General features: G+C 57.5%; 2 protein-coding genes across 7 annotated transcripts in view; one reads left to right on the top strand and one right to left on the bottom strand.

The window, feature by feature from the left end:
• Positions 1–13158, bottom strand: part of LOC124084007 (leukocyte immunoglobulin-like receptor subfamily A member 6) — a 54806-nt gene extending 41648 nt beyond the window's left edge. For 3 of the 6 annotated variants that reach the window (XR_009225583.1, XM_058574685.1, XM_058574684.1), the window contains exons 1-4: positions 7878–7996; positions 7687–7722; positions 7236–7523; positions 6796–7098 (exon numbers count right to left, since the gene is read on the bottom strand). Coding sequence is in view for 5 of the 6 variants with exons in the window: in XM_058574685.1 (XP_058430668.1) it covers positions 6796–7098; positions 7236–7523; positions 7687–7722; positions 7878–7911 (661 nt within the window). In the remaining variant the exon portion in view is untranslated. Of the gene's footprint in view, positions 1–6795; positions 7099–7235; positions 7524–7686; positions 7723–7877; positions 7998–12935 lie in introns of those variants that run through there. The other 3 variants (XM_058574681.1, XM_058574683.1, XM_058574680.1) reach the window with 3 other exon arrangements.
• Positions 13159–13838: 680 nt separating this feature from the next.
• LOC124084014 (leukocyte immunoglobulin-like receptor subfamily A member 6) lies at positions 13839–16988 on the top strand. Its single transcript, XM_046430821.2, is given in 7 exon segments — positions 13839–14057; positions 14211–14246; positions 14411–14692; positions 14830–15132; positions 15340–15405; positions 15408–15623; positions 15891–16988. Coding segments are annotated over 7 exon segments (1134 nt in total). The 5' UTR covers positions 13839–14023; the 3' UTR covers positions 16088–16988.
• Positions 16989–22138: the final 5150 nt, after the last annotated feature.

Below are 22138 nucleotides of genomic sequence, written 5' to 3'. Positions count from 1 at the left end.
CTCTGCAGGCCTGTCCCATGAGCTACGTTCTGTCCAGTCCTGTTTACTTTTTATGTTGAGTCATGAGGTTCCTAAGTTCCCCAGGTGGCCTTGAACTTGCCATCCTCCTGCCTTGGCCTCCAGAGTCACTGGAGTTACAGCCCTGGGCCCCTGTGCTGGGCTGTCTCTGTAATACCTTTTAAGGATTCACTGTTTCCTTCTATCTCCTCTGTCTCCTACTATAATCGAAACGAGTAAAACATCCTCTTCTAACTCACAGCACTTTTCAGGTTTTGATGCTGAATTGCTGGGTCATCTTTGAGAGAGACTCAGGTGCATCTAGAGCTCAGAGACCATGGTACCTATTTGTCTGCATCAGCTCTGAACCATTTCTCTCTGTATCACAGGTGCTTCATGGTGGTGTGTCCCCTGTTTCTTTCTGGAGATGCTGCGGAAGTCGAACTCTGCTCAGTGCTGAGGGCTCCCTAAGCCTGGAGGGATGAGCCCTCTGCAGAAGGCCATGGGCGCAGGCATGGTCCTGGGTGGGGCCCTTGTGACAGGGGTGGAGGGCACTACACCTCCCACCAAACCTGCTGCTCCTGGTGCCCAGTGGCCGACTCCTCCCACAGTCCATTATCTCAGAGGAGGACGTGGACAGCACAGAGAGGGAGAAGCTCCCCCTTCAAAGCCCTGTGGGGCCTAGTGAGGCTTTGGGCTCCTGAGGTCCCAGCTACTCCGAGGTTCAGGAGCCCAGGGATGTCTTGAGTCCAGGAGGCCAGTGTGGGCAGCACAAGAGTCCTGCCTCAACAACAAGCAAACCCTCAGCAGATACAGTGTGAAGAGCAGAGACCAGCTGCTGTCCCACTGGGTGGGGCTGGGTGACGGCTCCCCGTGTCGAGGTCCTGGTGTCCACCCCCGCCCTGACAAAGACACGCCTCGAGAACCAAGGGGAACCTGAAGGCCCTGTGAGCTGTGGTCACCAAGGCACGTGCTGACCTCCAGAAGTCCTGTGTCCTGCAGAACCACACTGGGAACCCTGTGTGTCATCTCCTGTGTCCCCACCTCAGCCCTGGGGACTGTAGTGCACACAGCCGTGTCGTGCAGTTGAGATTTGCAGAGGGTGGATCTGTAGTGCTCTCACCATGAGAAGGAACAAGGGAGAACGGTAGCTGTGGGGCAGCTGGGTGTGTCCATGAGGTCAGTGTGGAGCTCATGTCACAGTGTAGTCATATCCCAACACGACAAATTGTGTGCCCCAAATATGAGAAATATTTATGTGTCATTAACTATAAATAAGTCCCCAGGAGTCTTCACCATGACCTTGGTGTCTCCCAGAGTGGACAGGCCTCAGCGTGGGTTGCTCCTTCACTTTCTCCATGGACGGTTACATTAAGGAGCGGCTGGGGAGGGGCAGTGGGGAGGCCTGGACCCCACCCAGCACCAGGAGAGAAGCATGAGCCAGGTCAGGCATCTCTGGGGGTTTGAGAGAAGCTGCGTGAGGTCTCACACCGTGGCCATTGCTCACCCCCTTTCTCGTCCTGGGCTGAGATCAGCATCATCCCCTAGAGGGGGCAGAGATAGGACGGGGGCAGCTGCTGGGTCTGGCAAAGCCTCCTGTCTCCTGTCGAGGTTTCCTGGTCCCCAGTGTTGGCCCGTGTCCCCCTTCCTCCTCATGGCCCTGTGCTGTGGGAGGACCTGGCAGGTGGTGGGCAGAGCCTTCAGCTGTCCACACTGGGGAGAGGACTCAGAAGGAAACGGTGCCCAGACCCTTTCTCCCTCCTGGGTCCTAAGATCTCGTCTGGACCAGGGGTTTGGTCTCTGGTCCTGTGTCCTTGAAGATGAGGGGCTGAGTCTATTTTCTAATCTTCTGTTCAATGTTCATCACTTCAAATATATGAGGGTTTGAAAATGACCACTTCACAGCCGTCATCCTGAAGAGAAGTGTTCACAGCCCTTCACATTAGAAAGGAAGCAATGTGGAAAAATGTCATTTTCATTCTTTGGTACAAAATTATAGAGAAAATGTGTCTCCTTCCTTGGGAGGAAATCCTGGGCCACCTTCAGGGCAGCCAGCAGGGCACTGGGTGGACAGGAGGCTGAAGTGGGCCTGGGACCATCACAGAGGCTGAGGGCCAGGTGGGGGCTGCAGGGAGAAGGTCCCCAGCAGGAGCCCAGGCCCTGTGGGCAGAGCTGTGTGCTGCAGGGGACCAGCCTGGCTCAGAGGTTTTCTCTGAGAATCCCAATGAGGAGAACAGGATTTTCAAGGTGGTGTCCTCCTCAGGTGTGAGGCCATCTCTGTCCTGCACCATCTCTGAGCAGCACTGCAGAGGGGGCTCCTGTGGAGTCCCCAGGCCGACCTCACCCAGGACGTGCCTGCAGCTGGCTGTCCCCTTCCTCAGGGCGTCTCACCTCCTGTGCTCAGACTCTCCAAGGTCCTGCTCACGTGGGCAGCAGGCCCACCCCTTCCTGAGTTTCCACCTTGGCAGCTGATGGGGGCACCAGGACCCGCCAGCCACGCCCACCTGAATGAGGTCCCACAGTGTCGCCTGGATGGTGTGGCCTGTGGGCAGGACAGAGGGTCCCTGAGGGCTGGACAGGTCACATGGGCCTTTAAGCCCAGCTGGGTGTTGGTCCTTCTGCACCCTGAGAGGGAATTCCACAGCAGATCATCTCTCTGAAGCTCTGGCTGGTGGCCGATGGCCCAGAATCAGGAGCTGCTAAGAACAAGGAGGGCCGAGGAAGGAGCACTGTGGGGTGGGGACCCCCTCTGCCCTGCTCGTGCAGGTGACCTCGCCTCCTTCTCAGGAGAGCCTGTGTGGCCTGGCTGCCCTCATGCCCCCCTGAGGCTGGGCAGCCATGGCCTCTGCTCATCCTGAGCAGGACGGAGCCCTCAGTGTTGGAGAGGTTGGGCCTCTAGTTTTGCACTGCAGCTCAGGGGAGGGAGGATGGGGTCTGCAGACCCTGCTCTCCAGATGCTCTCTGGTTAGCTCAGCCCCAGCTGCACCCTCTAGGTGGAGATCTCAGCCATCACCACCTGTCAGTGCCAAGTCTGTGCATCCCCCTGGGGACACCAGGCCGTGGCCAGCAGGAACACTAGGGAGCTCATTACCCATAGCCGTTGCAGTGGTACTGATGACTGTGACCCCCTCACTTTGTATTCTGCCCCCCCTCCCGTTGTCTGTTCTATGATAAAGGAGAGGGCGGCCTCAGCCTCAGAGCACCTTTTCCGGGAGCTGGGAATCTACAGTGAGCAAGACTCCAAAAGTCCCTTCAAGTAGGGGCGCAAATGTGAAAAGCAGAGGAATTCGCAAAGAGATAGATTTTTTTTTTTTTTTTTTTTTTACAGATTCAGGTGGACAATGGAAAGGATCTGCTTGGAGATCTGAAATACCAGCAGCATGTTTAAAAACAGGAGGGAATACCAGGGGCCAAGACCACGGAACCGCTTTTCTCAGGAAGAAGTATTGATTGATTGATTTGTTCGCTGATGAACAAGGGAAGAACTTACTCACGTTAGAAAATACCCAAAGAAAATCCTCAACACAGGAGCAGAGTCTGGAATTAACGCACACAGGTGGCAGATCTGTGTCCCGATGTTCTGGGGACGAGGAAGTGCAGGCACAGCGCGAGAGAAGCTGTCTATCCACAGAGGTGCGTCATGTGAGCCACCTGGACCTGTCCACGGGCTGCTATGTGTGACTGTATTGCCCTAATAAAAGCCCAGAGAGTATCCATGCACCAAGCAGGGGTCGCAAGAAGCGCCTGCCCACAGTGCAGCCCTGCATCACAGAACATGGCTGGGACCTGGCGCGTGGTGGGACAGGACAGGAGGAAGCAGAGGAGGGGCCCGCTGCCCCTGCAGGGTGGCCCTGGGAAGAGGGGAACAGGTGTCCTCAACACTAGGGCAGTTCTTCTTGCCCCTGGGGACCCTCTGCTAGAGACACCAGAATTTGATCTAGAGCAGGAATAGGAATTAAAACACCCACAGCGAATCCACCACGTGTACGTCACAAGACACTAACTAACAAAAAGTAAACCACTATAAGTAAATCACAGAAAGACCAGTAGAGGGGAGGGAACAGGAGGGAGGAGAAGAGGGGAAGGGGAAGTACTGGGGGCTGACTTGGAGCAAATTATATCCCATGCTTTTATAATCGCGCCAGATGAATTCTACCGTCATGTACAACAAAGGAACCAACAAAACTTTTAAACTGCTCTGATTGGCTTTGTGTGGGAGAAGGGCCCGGGGAGGACTGCGGAGGCAGGAGAAGGAGGCTGGGGAGAGAAGACGGGCTGGATAGGGGGTGCAGGTAGGAGTGGAGACCACAGGGCTCGGCAAGGACAGGGGCTTTGAATCCCAGGCCAGGGGAGGGGTGGGTTTCGGATTTTAAATAGAATGTTCGCAGCTGGACCTATAATCCTGTGTTGGTGGATTGTGTGAAGGGCACGTGCTTCTTGCCCCAGTGCCCGGCTCCTTGAGCTGCAGGTGAGGTGGTCAAGTGGGCAGGTCAAGTGTGGGGCCCACCCACACCTGCAACGATGTCCCCACAGGAGAATTCTGGGTCTGCGCTCCCTTCACGGAACCTTGGCCCAGATCTAAGCAGCACCCAGGCGCCAGGTCCAGGCTTCAGTGCTGAGTGTCCTCCGGGCCCTGGATTCACGGTGCCTGGGCCGCCTGCCTCCTCCTCCCCACACTCAGCCTGGCCTCTCCCTTGTGAATTGGCCACACATTCCCAGGGTGGCTTGAACCCCACGTGCACTTTCTCTTTCCTTTCCCTATTTCACATCCTGAAAACCAAGTCTATGGCTGAATCTGGGGAGGAGGAGGAGAATTAATTGAGGGGAATGTGTGGGGCTGTCCAGGACAGCAGCAGAGCTCTGTCCAGTCCAGAGTGGATTCAGGTTCACGTCTTCCCAGCTGGGCTGCCCTCCCCAGGTCACAGGCTGGGGTTCACAGAAACTGGGTCAGAAGCCCTCTTCACCATGACCACAGGGATTGGTTAGTATCCAGAGTAGACTGCAGTCCCCAGGAAGGTCAGCCAGACACCTCCCCTCCTAAAGGACCCGAGAAGTTCAGAGATGGCGACCTTTGGACAATAGGGACAGGATGTTGCCTTTGATGGACAGGAGACAGCCCCAGATTTGGAGAGATTTAGCCAAAGGTGTCACCCCAAGAGATCTGAGACCACTCAACTTGCAGCAATCACCCTCAGTGGTCCCCAAACCCTGTCTACAAATTGAGAGGCCCCTGTACCCTACTTTTCAAGGTGGGGCCCTGGTAGCAGGAGCTCTGGAATGACCCTCCAGAGCCCGAGACTTCAACACCAAGGAGGGGAGGCAGCTGGCTACCCTCCCTGCCCGGTTGGCCTGCTCCCTACACAGGTCCTCCACACAATGCCCCCTGCACACAGTGCCCCCTGCACACAGGTATGCCCTCCACACAGGTATGCCCTCCACACAGGTGCCCCCTCCACACAGGTACGCCCTCCACACACTGCACCCTCCACACAGGTACGCCCTCCACACAGGTATGCCCTCCACACAGGTATGCCCTCCACACAGGTGTGCCCTCCACACAGGTGTGCCCTCCACACAGGTATGCCCTCCACACAGGTGTGCCCTCCACACAGGTATGCCCTCCACACAGGTACGCCCTCCACACAGGTATGCCCTCCACACAGGTGTGCCCTCCACACAGGTGTGCCCTCCACACAGTGCCCCCTCCACACAGGTGCCCCATCCACACAGGTGCGCCCTCCACACAGGTACGCCCTCCACACAGGTGCGCCCTCCACACAAGTGCGTCCTCCATACAGTGCCCCCTCCACACAGGTACGCCCTCCACACAGGTGCCCCCTCCACGCAGGTGCCCCCTCCACACAGGTGGGCTCTCCACACAGTGCCCCCTCCACACAGGTATGTCCTCCACACAGTGCCCCCTCCACACAGGTGCACCCTCCACACAGTGCCCCCTCCACACAGGTGCCCCCTCCACACAGGTGCGCCCTCCACACAGGTGCGTCCTCCACACAGGTATGCCCTCCACACAGTGCCCCCTCCACACAGGTGCCCCCTCCACACAGGTGCGCTCTCCACACAGTGCCCCCTCCACACAGGTGCCCCCTCCACACAGTGCCCCCTCCACACAGGTGCCCCCTCCACACAGGTATGCCCTCCACACAGTGCCCCCTCCACACAGGTGCGTCCTCCACACAGTGCCCCCTCCACACAGGTATGCCCTCCACACAGGTGCCCCCTCCACACAGGTACTCCCTCCACACAGGTGCCCCCTCCACACAGGTGCGCCCCCCATGACTTCAGGGGGTCAGGCCCCTCCACAGTTGGAAGAACACACTGTGCCACAGACCTCCCAGGTGAGTGACGCGTGTACGAGGAAGCATACAAACAGGTACGTGTAACACACGTGTATGCGTGTTCAGCATCGATTAATAAGATCACAGGTCTGTGCGCTGTAAGCACAGAGGTGTGTGCACACAGACCAGGCAGGTAGGGGAGGAGGGCCATCTGTGTTCTCAGTCGGGCACTGAGAAGGCCACACTTGGAGGTGACATTCAAGCTGATCCCCAAATAGCAGCCGCAGCCAAGCAGCTGTGAAAACCCTTCTGTCTGCTGGAGCCTCTGGCTGGTTCTGTCACCATCTGCCCAGTTTCTGAATCTCTGCTGTCACTGTCTCCCAACCTCTTTCAAATGGGCTCAGGAACCCTGGTTCCTCTCACCCCATCCAGCCACCAGGACTACACCTAGGGACATGGGTCCCACCTGAGTCATTCACGGGAAAGGCTAAGGTTTCCTCACCTGAGACCAGGAGTTCCAGGGGGTCACTGGGTCCTGACCACACCTGGGGTTCGCTCCTGTAATAGCCGTAGCATGTGAATGTCCACCTGTGGCTGGGGATCACGGGGCCCACAGGGAACAGGGCCTGGACCTGCCCACTGGGGTGTTGCTGTGAGTCCAGGGTCCAGGTGAGGTGGTGTCCTCCTTCCTTGGTGAGAACAAACCTGCCATATCCCTGCCATGAGCCACACTGGAGGGTCACGTTCCCTGCTGAGGTCACCACAGGGCTGGGCAGGGCTGAGAGCCTGGGTTTGCTGTAGGTTCCTAGGAGAGAAGGAGGCAGGTGTTCATGGCTCCCTCCTCCCACACCACCCCCAGCTGGGCTGTGAGAGGGACACCTGGGAGCAGACCCCCTCCCTGAGGGCAGAGCCTGGGGCTGGGACCCCTGAGTGTCCTCTCACCTATCATTACCACCAGCTCCAGGGGGTCACTATGCTCTGACCACCCAGCAGGGCTGAGATAGCGGCATTGATATATCCCTGCACGGTGCTCAGTCATGTGCGGGATGGAGAACTTGGCCTTGTTCCTGGGCCCCAGTGGGATCTGTCTGTCCCAGGGCCCTGAGCTTCCCTCTTTACCCAGACGGAACTCCTGGGTCCCCAGGGGCCCCTCACACCAGATGGTCACTGGCCTTCCCCGGGCGATCACAGAGCCTGGCTCAGCCCACAGGGTGGGCTTGGGGAGGGTCCCTGCAAGGGAATCAGAGGCTGGGTCCCAGCACACCCCTCAGATCCCAGCCCTCAGCCCAGCCCCCTCCAGGCTCCCAGCCTCAGCCCCCAACTCTGTTCACCCCACTGCCCAGGGTGGCTCCTGGTCCCCAGGAGGAGGACCTGGACAGCTGGGGACACTCACCTGCCTGCCCTCGGGTCCCGGGGCCCAGACTCAGCCCTGGAAGAGAGTTCCTGTGAGAGGGGAGCCCCTGAGGCCTGAGCAGGCCCTGTCCCCCCACAGCCTCCTGGGCCCTGGGTCTCCTGATGGCCAGGGCCTGGCTGTGGGCTGGGTCCCCCCAGAACAGGGTGTCCCCTCCCTCCGTCACATCTCACCCAGGCAGAGCAGGGCCGTGAGGGTGGGGGTCATGGTGTGTCCTCCCCGAGGTCCCAGGGTCCAGATGGAGGAGGTCACAGAGCTGGAGGACAGACAGATACACAGGGTGTAACTACGTGGACACTGGAGACTGGTTCTTCCCTCCCTGGGACTGTGACACAGCAGCCCCACAGGAAGGGGACAGCCCGCCTCCCTGCGTGGTCTTGTTTTCCTAGGAATGTGGCTGTCTCAGGATGCAGTGTCTCTGCAGGCCCTTCAGACAGAGTGGGGTCTCCTCTGTCCACCCCCACGGTCTGTCTGATCTGTCCTCATCCCTCCTGGGGACACAGCAGCAAATACACCTGCTGCCCTCCTGAGCTGGCCCTTTCCAGGTGAGAGTGACCCAGGGCTGGGCCTCCCCTCTCAGGGCCTCCCTGGGGCTCCATCTCCCTGCAGCCTGTCCAGGGCACAGGGTGGTGAGCCCCTTGCCAGGGCCAGCCATCCCCCAGCCCTGGAGATGCTTCTGGGGAGACGCAGGCTCCCTCTTCAGGGGAGGGCAGAGCAGCAGACCCTGAGCACCTGGCTGTGAGCTCACCTGGCGCTTCCTGCTGGGGATGAGCACAGAGACCCAGGGAAGTCCAAGAAAGTAACAAGTGTCTTTTCGGGACTCTGGAGTGTGGTTTGTTCTCTACTGAAGTCTGCCCCATTGACTTCCCTTCCCGGCTTCCAGCACACCCACTCCCCTGTTCTGAGAAACAACCTGAGTAGTCACTGCCCCCCCCCCTGCACTGCATTTCCCCTTGGCCCCTTTGGTACCTCTGCCCATTGCTGTGTCACGTCTGGGCCACAACACTGAGGGCTGAGCTCTGGGTTTGCCCGAGTACCCACGAGCATTAAGCTGCCCTCTCTGGCCCTCAGTTTCCTCATCTTGAGGAGGTCGTCACAAACTCTCTCCACAGAGGGATTTGGGTCAGTGGTGCAGGTGCATGGGAAGGGCTGTGTCTGGTTAATCTGCAAACCTCCTTAGGATGTGGGCTGGGGAGGCTGTGACCTGAGAAAATCTTGCCTTTGGGCCCCAGGGTCAAGGTGGATGATTGCTGAAAATCCTCACCTGCTCCTAACACTCAGAAATGCTCCACCTGATATTTCTGAAATGTGCACCATTGCACTTAGGGTGGGAAGAGAGAAATGAAAGTTCCCGAGTGGGAAAGAACCCTCAGCAAGGAGTGATGTGGTCAGCCATGCTGGGGCCAGCCGAGGTCACGGGGGCAGAATCTCCCTCTGTGAGCAGCAGGAGGGGACCCAGTGTAGAAAGGGTAGATGCAAAATTAGGGACTCAAGGTATCAACCAAAGGAGCAGTGGTGTCACATGTAGCAGATCAATCCAACTTGGTGCAAAAGGGATCAGGGAGTTTCAAACAGAGGCAAAGAAGAGAAACCTTAACCCATAACTGCATGAATTCTTAATACGGCTGCGATTATTCCCAAGGAATCACTTCTTTTTTTCCTATTATTATTGATTTTTATGTATGACAGCTGAATGCATTACCATTCATATTACACATAGCATAATTTGTCATCTCTCTGGTTGTATATCAAGTATACTCACACCAATTCATGCCTTCGTACATGCACTTTGGATAAGGGAATCACTTCTAGGCAAACACGTGAAAGAGTAGCTCACCCTCAGCAGAGCCTCGATAGTTCCCCACAGCTCCCAGCGCCGGGCGACGCACAGAAGCCCCTGCTCTGGCCTGGGGCTGGTCCCCAGCCCCACACTCAGAAAGACAGTCATCGAGGATACAAATAACAATAAGTGCAGAACAGTGAACTTCATACACTGTTGCTGGGACTTAATGCCCCTGTGGAAAGTCCTCAAAAGACTGAGAACAGCTCCGCCATCTGACCGGCTGTCCCAGTGCGTGGCGTCTGTCCCCAGGAGGTCACGACAGCTCAGTGCAGAGGTCAGGGCATTCCCGGGTTGATAAAGCAAACTCACAGTGGCCTCCTTCAGTAGCAGCTGGGTTCTGTCCTCGGATGCGGGGGTAAAGGACATGTGGTCTCACACACCATGGAATTATTATTATTTTTGGCATAAAGAAGAAAAACATTGTTTCATTTTCAGGAAAACAGCTGGAACTGAAGAGCATCCTATCAAAGAAAACAAGCCAGACTTAGGAAGAGCGCGGAAGCTGGAGAGGAAAAGGGGGGAAGGAAGGGAGCCCATCAGAGGAGAGGAGTGACCAGGGAGAGGGGCGGAGAGGGCAGGGAGGGGGCTGGGAGCAGAACGGACAGGACTGCCCTGCGACGGGGTGAGGTGCCTCCGTGAATCCCGCTGCTCTGTATGATCGATATGCACTGATCAAAAATGCAGTTGTCTCGTATGAGAAAAAGGCACCAGAAACACACATTGGAGAACAGATAGTCTCTTCACTGGGAGAACTACAGAGCCACAAGCAGCAGACGGACGCTAAACCCCGCTCTCTCACCAGGCACAAGACTCAACTCAGAGTGGATCAAAAACCTGGGAATCAGACCAGACACCCTGTGAGAGTGGGAGCAAAGGTTGCCACAGTCTGGCTGGGCACAAAATAACCGAGCCGCCATGAGGCACTTGTAGGTTCAAACAGAAACTCCTTTATTGCCCGAACTCCCCAATAGGACATGAGGTGCCTCCTTAAGGTGTAAGGAATTTATAGGGTATCATATCATTTTCCCCTTTTTGTTATTGAACCATAATTTATATAACCCAAGTAGCCACTGAGCACTTGGAAGTGCACGGTCCAGCGACACTGAGCACACAGCACATCATGCTCTCTCCACCTGTGTTTAGTTCCCAGACATTTTAGCCCCCAAAGAGAACCCTGTGCCCGGTAAGCGGTCCCCACGTTCCCACGCCCCAGCTCCTGCTTTCTGCATCTGGATGACCTCTTTGGCCTGTGGCCTGTGGGTGGACCCCCTTGCCACCGGGCACTTGGTGTCTGCCTTTCACTGAGCACATTTCAAAGTCTGAGGAATCGCAGGATTCGAGGCTGTGTTCCTCCTCAGCTGGGCCATGTTCTATGCAAAATCCCGGTCCTCGCCCCGTTTCAGCCTCAAGCCAGTGCTGAGACCCGGATGCTCAGAATACAGTCCAGGGCCCACGTGGTCCTCAGGTTCCTCCAAATGTGGGCGATTCCCGCCGTCCTCGGGTTCTTCTTCTCATTTTCCTTCCCTTAGGAGTTCCGGGCGGCGTGCACATGGTATGTTGTATGTTCCATTCCCAGTTTTCTTTTCAGATCTCCATACTGCTTTCTAATTTGCAGTCCCACCAGCAGTATATGAGTGTGCCTTTACCCCACATCCTCACCAACATTTATTGCTGCCTGAATTCTTGATGATTGCCATTCTGACAGGGGTGAGATGAAATCGTAGAGTAGTTTTGAGGTAGTGAGGGAACTCATGTCCGGGGTAACCAAGGCCGTGCCCAGGAAGAGACCTCTGGGCGCAGCAGTGGCTTCTGCCCTAGCCTAGAAAGAAGACCCCCAGGCGACCTCAGGCTGGCAGCAGCAGAAGCAGAGGCAGCAATGGTGGTAGTGGTGCAGGCAGCTGTCCCCAGAGGATTAAGTGAAATGGAAGTCGCTCCAAATTAGACAAGCCCTAAGTTCCACCGGGCTCAGGTGCCATCACACTGGTGAAATTTCCACCAGCAGGTTGGGTGATAGTTTAGCTGGGTATAGGATCGGCTGCACCCCAGCATCCTGTACGGGTCTGTGGTTCTCTCCATTCCACCCACCTTTTAGCCAGCTTTCTGTTGCAGTGACAAAATGCCTGAAAAACACCATCTTCGAGCAGGAAAGGTTCATTTTGGCTCATAGTGTCAGAGATTTCAGCCCCTGGACCCTGGACCCATTGTTATGGGCTGTGATGGGGCAGAACAACATGGCGGGGAGAGAGACAGAGAGAACAGTGCACTCACTTTTATAACAAAATCCTTTCCTCAAAACCTCAGAATATGAATCCCTGAGTGGATTAATCCGTTGATGAAGTCAGAGCCCCCATGATCCAACCAATCACCCCTCAAAGGCGAACACCCTGCACGGGGACAGGCCTTCAACACGTGAGCGTTCAGATCCTAGTCGTGATGACCCGGGGAGCAGGACTGCTTCTCCGTCATGTTCTGGGCTCGGAGGGCAGGTCTGGGGAGGAGAGGAGCCCTTCCCCGCACCGGACTCCTCGATGGAAAGCCCTTCAGAGGGAGACTCTTCCTCGTCTCGGGAACTGCCCTCCTAGAAGCTGCCATCACCCTCGCCCTGTGAGGAGGATGGTGGGGGGCTGTTTCCTGCTCCAGGTTGACAAGTGATCAAGGCCACCCCCATTCTTGAGCAGACGCCGGCGGATCTCCTCCCAGGAGCACTAGTGACGAGCACGGAGCAGAGTCCACAGGGTCAGAGGAGGAGCTGTGGGTCAGAGAAGAGGGAGAGGAAGCAGGAATGACCCCGAGCAGTGGATGGAGGAGCCCGGGAGACGCTGCCTCGTACAGAAATGAGGAAGTCCAAGGAGGAAGTTTGGAAGCAACAGAATGACGCAACTGGCTGGCGGGACTCGACTTCCCTCTGTGAGCCAGTGAAGTCTTGCAAACCTTTTCCTGAGCCTCCTTCTCCCTGACGTCGTCATCCCGTGACGCCCACTGGCTGCTCCCACCAGCCCAGGCACAGAGGGGAGCTACCCTCAGCCCTGGGGCTCTTGTCCCCTCTGCAGAGCTTAACTCCAGACAGCACTGCCCAGAGCCCCTCCGACCCACGTCCGCTGGCCATGTGCACAGCCCAGGCCTGGAGAGGGCTTCGGAAGTCCTGTCCACGCCATCACACCAGACCCCGGGCTGTACTCGGGATCTCTGCCTGAGGTTCAGGCCGTGGTGACCAGCGAAGCTGACTCCGCACCAGCAAACCCAGCTCCTCCCTAGAGGGCAGCCCCCCCAGCGAGCTCCCCACAGACCTGCCCTACAGACTCAACTCCCAGGGCCTCGGACACACTGCGCCTCTCAGTCAGCTCCAGAGACACGCGGAGCCCCGACGACACCTGCCCACACTCCTCACCAGGCCAAGGCGAAGGATCTCCCAGCGTCACTCCTCAGCTGTAAATGGGTTCACGGCCTTGGGTCCGTAGGAGAGGCAGGAGGTCCACGTGCACCACTCAGAATACCAGTGGGCACATCATCTGGGTTCAGATAACTGTTGGAGAAGTGTCCGTTTGCTCTCAAGACCGCCCTGCTACCGTCCACTTCCTTCCTGGTAATGGTCTTAAAAATGCTTGTGTGGTGCAAGAGGCCCTGCAAGATGAGAGCCCCCTAGGCCTGTGCTCCCACCCTTCTCCAGAGCGGCCCATGCTCCAGATCAGGTGGTTGCAGCTCTACCTGTTGTTGAGTCTCGTCCCCTTTTCTCCCTCCTGAGAAGCAGAGAGTCGAGCAGAATTGCCCACTGCCCTGTGTGCTGGTCCTGTCTCCACCCGTCTGAGATCCGTGGGCCCAAGGAAGGAACCCCTCAGCTCGTCAAGCATCCCCATGCCTGGCCCCAAGGCTGGACATGGTGAGGACTCAGTGGCCACTGGGGGATGGTGTAGGAGAGACAATACTTGAATTTACAGAAGGTTTGGAAGGAATGGCCTTGACCTAGCATGTGAAGAATCCATGACAGAGGGACTTGGAACGGGGTCCAGGGAGCTGTGCAGCCAGGGACTCAGGCCTGCCGAGCTGGCCCACCAGCAGACGGACCTGCATCTCTGCAGCGTCTCCAGGCTGGGCAGACGGCTGGTCCTGACAAGGAGCCCACAACCCTGGGCCATGGCAGGCTGAAGGAGAGCCAGGGAGGAGGAGCAGCCCCAGGGTCACTGTGGCACTAGGTGTACCTGCCTCAGCACACTGGCCCTCAGTGAGAGCAGGACAGGTCAGGCAGACAGTGGAAGGGGTGAGGAGGGCACCATTGCTGTCTGAGCTGCCCGCAAGAACCCAGGCCTGACCCAGCTGGAAATGAGAACCAGGCTCCTGGGGAGGGCAGTTCCCCTTCCTGTGGGCAGCTGATGTGACAGCACTTTGACGGGCAGGACACCGCCTCCAAGTGGCCACACCCTGTGTGTGTCTGTCCTCCAGGCTCTGTGACCTCCACTGGGACCACTGGGGAGAGACGCCATGACCCCCACCCTCACGGCCCTGCTCTGCCTGGGTGAGATGTGACGGAGGGAGGGGACACCCTGTTCTGGGAGGTCAGCCCACAGCCAGGCCCTGGCCATCAGGAGACCCAGGGCCCAGGAGGCTGTGGGGGGACAGGGCCTGCTCAGGCCTCAGGGGCTCCCCTCTCACAGGAACTCTCTTCCAGGGCTGAGTCTGGGCCCCGGGACCCGAGGGCAGGCAGGTGAGTGTCCCCAGCTGTCCAGGTCCTCCTCCTGGGGACCAGGAGCCACCCTGGGCAGTGGGGTGAACAGAGTTGGGGGCTGAGGCTGGGAGCCTGGAGGGGGCTGGGCTGAGGGCTGGGATCTGAGGGGCTGTGCTGGGACCCAGCCTCTGATTCCCTTGCAGGGACCCTCCCCAAGCCCACCCTGTGGGCTGAGCCAGGCTCTGTGATCGCCCGCGGAAGGCCAGTGACCATCTGGTGTGAGGGGCCCCTGGGGACCCAGGAGTACTATCTGCATAAAGAAGGACATGCACAGCCTTCCAGAGAGTCTCCGCTGGAGCCAGAGAACAAGGCCAGGTTCCCCATCCCATCCATGACCGAGTATCATGCAGGGAGATATCAATGCTACTATCACAGCCCTGCTGGGTGGTCAGAGCGCAGTGACCCCCTGGAGATGGTGGTGACAGGTGAGAAGACACTCAGGGGTCCCAGCCCCAGGCTCTGCCCTCAGGGAGGGGGTCTGCTCCCAGGTGTCCCTCTCACAGCCCAGCTGGGGGTGGTGTGGGAGGAGGGAGCCATGAACACCTGTCTCCTTCTCTGCTAGGATTCTACAGCAAACCCAGGCTCTCAGCCCTGCCCAGCCCTGTGGTGACCTCAGGAGGGAACGTGACCCTCCAGTGTGGCTCAGGGCAGAGATATGACAGGTTTGTTCTCACCAAGGAAGGAGGACACAACCTCACCTGGACCCTGGACTCACAGCTACACCCCAGTGGGCAGGTCCAGGCCTTGCTTCCTATAGGCCTGGTGACCTCTGGTCAGAGGTGGAAATTCAGATGTTATGGATATTACAGGAGCACCCCCCAGCTGTGGTCAGTTCCTAGCGACCCCCTGGAGCTCCAGCTGTCAGGTGAGAGAGCCTTATTCTTCTCTCAACTGTCTTTTGAGTACCCAAACGATTTTCTATGATCCCTGCTCTCAAGGGAGCCCCAGTGGGGAGGCTGGCTCACAGGAGCTTGGACACACTGAGCCAGAGACCAGAGTGACCTGCAGGCAGGACAGGGGAGGCAGGGGGTTTGCAGGATCCAGCCCTCAGCCCAGGCTCATCTTCCTCCAGGGGTGTCCAGGAAGCCCTCCCTCCTGACCCAGCAGGGCCCTGGAGAGAACCTGGCCTCTAGCATCACCCTGATGTGGACTATGACAGATTCACTCTGTCCAAGGAGGGGACACAGGACCTCCCCCAGCGCCCTGCCCAGCAGCCCCAGGCTGGGCTCTCTCAGGCCGACTTCCTGCTGGGCCCTGTGAGCAGCTCCCACGGGGGTCGGTACAGGTGCTACAGTGGACATAGTCTTTCCTCTGAGTGGTCAACCCCCAGTGGCCCCCTGGACATCCTGGTCTCAGGTGAGGAGCACAGAGGGTGCAGCCAGGGACCCAGCCTCTGCACAGCCCTGTTGGGGAGCCCCAGGAGGTGATGGCCAGGGTGATGTGGGGTCTCAGGAGGGAGAGAGACAGGGAGGGGCAGAGAGGACAGAGACAGGGGGACACAGGGACAGGAAGAATCAGAGACAATGAGACAGACAGAGAGCACAGGGTCCTCAGAGAGAGGCCCCGGGGAGGTCTCAGCTCAGAACAAGCTGGGGCCACCCTCACCCTCCTTCCTCTCTCTAGGACAGCTCCCTGTCACACCCTCCCTCTCAGTGCAGCCTGGTCCCACAGTGTCCTCAGGGGAGAACGTGACCCTGCTGTGTCAGTCACTGATCAAGATGGACACTTTCCTCCTGTGCAAGGAGGGGGTAGTTGACAGCCCAGCCGCCATGTTTAAGATCAGAGCTTCAAGCTCCACTCCCAGGCACAATCCTCCGTGAGGGCTGTGAGCTCAGCCCCTGCTGGGCGGGGGCACCTACAGGGACGGATTCTGTCCTTCCCACTTCTCCTGGGAGGCTGGCTCTCTGGGAAGGCCTTTCCCTCCAGCCCTGGGCTCCCCATCTGAACAGGGGAGCTGCCTGACCTGAGCACCAATCCTGGTTCCTGGCCTCTGGGCTCCTGGGCAGCGGGTCCTGGAGCCGGTCCTGTGCAGCCCTCCCTGGGCCTGCACCGCTGCTCTCAGTGACTGTGTCTGTGAGGATGGAAGCACCAAGGTGGGGAGCAGGGCCATCCTCAGCTGCCCAGGGCTCGGCTTGGAAAGCAGAGACACAGCATTTTGGAAACAACAAAGATTTATCAAACTCTCCTGGTTGAGAACCTCCCCTCCGTGGGTCACACAAAATCACTCAGATTTTACTCTGAGCCACCGCTACACACAGCTCTGCATGACCCCTCGCCTCCAGCAGGTGGGCAGGGACCTCCGGGAAACAGGGCCAGTGGTGGGGCCAGCAGCCAGCGGGGGGTCCCCTGAGCAGCTCTTATTTCTCATTTCTGAGCCCGCAAGATGCAGCCCTCACCCCACCTGCAGGGTCCCTGGGCCCTCTCAGGTCACCGCGGAGGCTGCTCAGGCCACAGTGGGGTGTGGTGGGGGTGAGGCTGGAGCCCCCACAGGACACGGTGTCCCAGGCAGGGAGGCCACTGGGCTCCTCAGGGATCACCTGGTGGCCTCAGGGCACACCTGAGACTAAGGAGGGCCCTGCTCCCTGGAGCCACTCCAACGTCACCCTCTGCAGCAGAACTCTCTCCAGTCTGTTTTCTCTCCCTTTCTAAAACTTTTGAAGCTGAAAATTTAGCTTGAGATATTTGGATTTATAGCTTAAAAATAAAGAAATTCTACTCCAATTTCCCTGGGTCTAGATTATATTCCTGCATTAATTGTGGGGAATACCTTCTTCCCACGACCAAGTCCTCTTTCCCAAGACACTTGGCATAGACGTTTATGAAGGAACATGAGAAATATTGTGAAGTTGAAAAGGGGTCCATTCATGGGTGATTTTCAGAATTGTTTGACTATCTTAGGAATTTATAAGGTCAGTCCTTATTTTCTAAATAGTAATTAAGTATAGGAGGCTGTTAGCTTGGTATATTAATTTTATTTCATATTAACTTAGGATTCTCTCCCGTTTGATGGTTTTTAAATCTCTTGTGATTAACTGATGAAATTTATGTCAAACAAAATCAGATCTAAATTTCACTTCTTGACTTCCTAATTGCACACCAATTTCTCTTGCTTCGATATATGTGTATATGTGTGTGTGTGTGTGGTTACACATATCTACAATTATATCAATATCTAAATATTTATCCCTAATTATATAATTCAATTATCTGATTATTACTGTATTAGAATATACATATTATATCCACATTCTTAATGTCATTAGGCTGGTGGGGTTTTACGTGTTGTTATGGTTACTAGGCTGCATAGATTTATATTTCTACAAGTAGATGATTACGGGAGCCACTGGTAGGACCCCACTGGAGCACTGCACCTCTTACCTGGTGTGTGAGGCACTGGTGTGGGGGTCTCTGGCTACACAATGATTAGCTAATGAGACTGAACTGACGAGGACACCCAAGGGGAACTGGCTAGAGAGGTGCAGGGGGTGGCCAGAACTGTCACCTTTCTGCTCTTGACCATCAGGCACCCCACACCACCCCTCACCCCGGCCCTGGGCACTCAGTAGGGAAACCACTGAACCTCCTCTCCAGGGGTCATAGCTCCATGGTCCAAGGTCCAGACCACACAGAGCACACAGGGCAGGGGAACCCTGAACCAGGGACCAGTCTCCCCACCAACCCTGAGATCTGAGGCTCAGCTGAACTTTGCTCCAAGGTGACTCAGACACACTCCTGACCTCCCAGAGCACAGAGAGGGTGAAGGACCAGGGAGAGGAGCAGAGGGGACCCTGAGGACCAGGAAGGGCTCAGAGGGGCTCCAGAGAGTCCTGTGGTGAGAATGAGGCGAGGAGGTGGGTCCCAGGCAGGACGGGGCTCCTCAGGTCACAGGTCCCCTCTTCTACTTGGTTCTAGGAGCCACTGAGACCATCAGCCCAGCGCAGAGCAGCTCAGACCCCAGCTCAGGGGAGTCGGGAGGATTCTCAGCTATGGGACTGGACTCTGAGGGTCACGTCCTGGCCAGGGGAGGCGGCTGCCCTGGGTGGACATGTGGGGATCCTGGGGTGATTTGGTCCTGCTGACCTCTGACCTCTGTGTCCAATTCCCAGCCTCAGCTCCCCAGGACTACACAGTGCAGAACCTCATCCGGATGGGCCTGGCTGGCCTGGTCCTGCTGGTCCTCGGGGTCCTGCTGTCTCAGGCTCAGGACAGCCAGAGAGGGACCCGAGGTGCAGCCAGGAGGTGAACAGGAGAGAACAGGGCACACTCAGAGGGCAGAGCTGGGAGCCGAAGGACCCTCGGGAGTCTGAAGGCCACCTGGACAGGTGGGGCTGCACCTGAGACTGTCCTGGCAGCAGAGGTGACTGGGTGCAGGACCAGCTGGGTGCTGGCTGAGAGCCTTCCCCACCATGCTGTGTGCACCCAGGGCTGGCCCAGCGCTCTCTGCAGCCCTCCACGCGCCAGTCCCCACGGGGAGATGTCCGTGCAGCTGTGCCCACAGTGTAACAGGTGCTGGTCCTGTGGACATGACTGTGAAAAAGCCACATTAAAACCCTGAGAGTCCTGCTGTGTGTTTGCTCTTACTGTCCACGTCCCTTCCTCCCACCCTCCACGTGCCGAGGTAGCACCACGTCACCAGGTCGTGGTGTAAATCCAAACATCTCTGCTCACTGCTGGAGTGTGGAGAAGCATCGACCCCCAACGTCACCTAGAGTCACCTCCTGACATGGCTCCCTGGGTCCTGCAGGGTTTCTGTCTTCATGAAATCGCTAGGGGATCTGTGTTGCCAATCATGACATTGTGGACAGAGTCATTTCAATGAAGGGACTTGAGAGTCCACTGGTAGTTCAGAGACTGTCAATGAAGGTAAGGCACCCTCCAGGCCTTCCCTTCACTGGTAGTCCATGTGGTTGATGGCGTGCACTTTCCTGCCCCAGGACCTTGGCTTAGCATTTCAAGGCAGGTGGGCTGCAGGCAGAGCCCCTCAGCGTGGGCATGAGCAGCCGCTCTCTCCCTCCACCTTGAGGGGAACTCCCAGGGCAGAGCGTGGGGCGGGTGCTCTTTGCTCTCCTCCCTTCTCTGTCCCGGGCCTGGTCCTGCCCACCTGGTCTCTGCGTGGCCCTGCAGACCTGTGTCCGTCCCTCTGCAGGTGGGCTGGTGGCCATCGTCACCCTGGGTTCCTGCACGTGGGCTCAAGTGCTCAGTGGCTCTGCTGCCTGGGTCCTGGGCGGTGTCTCTGAGTTCCTGGATCTGGGGTCTGTGTCTGATGGTAACTGGGGACTCCCTGTCATTGTCCTCCCACTGGGTCTCTGTGTCTTCCTTTCTCCTCCTGGTGCTCCAGGGGGCAGAGGTGACCCCTGTGTCCCTTGGTCCTGGAGGCTCTCACCTTGCAGTCTTGGTTCTTTTCCAGTCTTGAGGTTTCCGCTGCTGCAACCTCCAGCCGAGAGCTGTCCTCGTGGTGCCACCCTGAGCGCCCCTGAGGCCCTCGCCGAGTCCTGCCAGCCCTTCCGGCCTCTGGTGGCCCTCTGAGTCTCTTCCTGGGACCCCCGTCTGTTCTCAGAGCTGCTCACTGTCAGCCAGAGCCCCGGGCATCTCTGTGACTGGTTTAGATTCCTGTTCTCTCCACTCCCACCTCCCTGCCTGTGGGCTCCCAGGGTGGCCCTGTATTTCTAGCTGTGTTCTCCCCCTGGGGACACCTGGGGTCCACTTCCTGACCGCTAGATCTGTGCTGAATAGGGTCAGCCCTAACAGACCCTGGAGAGGTGGGAGAGGTGCTGCAGCCCTCAGGGTCCTGACCACCCTTCCGCCCCCAGGTGCCCCTGGCCAGGGTTTCACCCCGATTTGTTGCAGAGAGTTAAGATGCCAGGGGAGCGTGGCCTGCAGGCTCTGAAGCAGGGGCTGTCACTAACACTGGACATGTGCATACTTCTGAGGAAGCCCAGGTCCCTGCTGTGGCCCTGGCCCTGCCCGCCTCCTGCAGGCCTTGGGCTCCTCCTGTCTTGCTGTTGCAGAAGACAAGCTGGTGGCCCTGGGTTCCTCCTGCAGTCCCCAGGGTGCACCTGGAGCCATCTCCTCCGGCCCAGTCCCTCGGCATCATCCCCTGGGGTGGCAGTTCCCGTACATGGGCTTTTCAGGAAAGCTAAGGTGTGCGGCTGGGCACGTGTCCAGCAGTGCACGGTCAGATCTGTCTCTCCATGACCAGGTGGTCCTGGACAGGGAGCTTCACAGTGCTTCTCAGGGTTTCTGTCCCACATAGGGGAGACCCGAGGGCTGCAGGGGGCAGGAGCTGGCCCGTCCCGTCCAGGTCAGCCAGGCTCTGGTAAAGCCCCAGCAGGCAGGCTGTGCAGCTGCCTCTCCTGCAGACCTGGGACAAGGGCAGAGCGCCCAGCGTTGGGTCTTCAGTGGACACAGCATTCATCCACCTGGACCCTGGAGCCAAAGCCAGAACTCTCTCAGGTCCCAGACTCCCCTCCCCTCCTCCTAAGGAGGTTTGCAGATTAACCAGGACAGAGCCCCTCCCATGCTCCCTGTACCCCGATCCAAATCCTCTGTGGAGAGGGTCTATGAGAACCTCCTCAGGACGAGGAAACTGAGGGTCAGAAAAGTGGTATCAATGTTCACGGGTACATAGGCAAGGACAAGCAGGAATTCTTTTTTCTGGTACCAAGAATTGAACCCAGGAGCCCCCTCCCACTATCCCCAATCCTTTTAGTTTTTTTAGTTTGAGACAGGGTTTGCTAAGTTGCTTAAGTCCTCCCTAAATTGCTGAGACTAGCCTCAAACTTGTCATCCTCCTGCCTCAGTCTCCAGAGTTTCTGGGATTGCAGGGTAACCAGGAACTTTTAAAGATGAGCTTCTGCCCTGCACACCCAGAGCTCAACCCTCAGTGTTGTGTCCCACACGTGACCCAGCCATGGGTGGAGGTAGCAATGGGGCCCAAGGCAGCACAATTGGGTTGTTTCTTAGAACGGGGGAGGGGAGCGCTGGATGAAAAACAGGGAAGTGGATTAAGGCAAAGTTTAGTAGAAACAAACCACACTCCAGAGTCTTGAACAGACATTTCTTATTTATTTAATTTTTGGTACCAGGGATTGAACCCAGGGGTTCTTTACCACTGAGCCACAGACCAGCCTTTTATGTTTTATTTTGAGACAGGGTCTCACTCCGTTGCTTAGGCCACTAAGTTGCTGAGGCTGGCCTTGATCTTGCCATCCCCCTGCCTCAGCCTCCTGAGCTACAAGAATTACAGCCTGGGCCACCATGCCCGGCTCTTGTTATTTCCTTCACTTTCCCTGCGTCTCTGTGCTCATCCCCAGCAGGAAGCACCAGGTGAGCTCACAGCCAGGTGCTCAGGGTCTGCTGCTCTGCCCTCCCCTGAAGAGGGAGCCTGTGTCTCCCCAGAAGCATCTCCAGGGCTGGGGGATGGCTGCCCCTGGCAAGGGGCTCACCACCCTGTGCCCTGGACAGGCTGCAGGGAGATGGAGCCCCAGGGAGGCCCTGAGAGGGGAGGCCCAGCCCTGGGTCACTCTCACCTGGAAGGGTCTGGCTCAGGAGGGCAGCAGGTGTATTTGCTGCTGTGTCCCCAGGAGGGATGAGGACAGATCAGACAGACCGTGGGGGTGGACAGAGGAGACCCCACTCTGTCTGAAGGGCTGCAGAGACACTGCATTCCCCCATAGCCACATTCCTAGGAAAACAAGACCACGCAGGGAGGCGGGCTGTCCCCTTCCTGTGGGGCTTCTGGTGGGACGTGAAGCCAGAATCAGACAGGCAGGCAGTAAAGGTGGTAAATGGAGTCAGGTCGGATCAAGGAGGCCAAGTTTGAGTGAGTCCAGGAAGGTGGAGACTGTCCCCTGAGGGACTGAAATGTTAAT

The sequence above is a fragment of the Marmota monax genome, unplaced genomic scaffold (genome assembly GCF_021218885.2).
Source record: "Marmota monax isolate L192 unplaced genomic scaffold, Marmota_monax_Labrador192_F-V1.1 WCK01_AAM20220418_F8-fsc00215, whole genome shotgun sequence".
Lineage (NCBI taxonomy): Eukaryota > Metazoa > Chordata > Mammalia > Rodentia > Sciuridae > Marmota > Marmota monax.
Note: the sequence above shows the minus strand (reverse complement) of the source record. Positions and strands in the feature narration are given on the sequence as shown.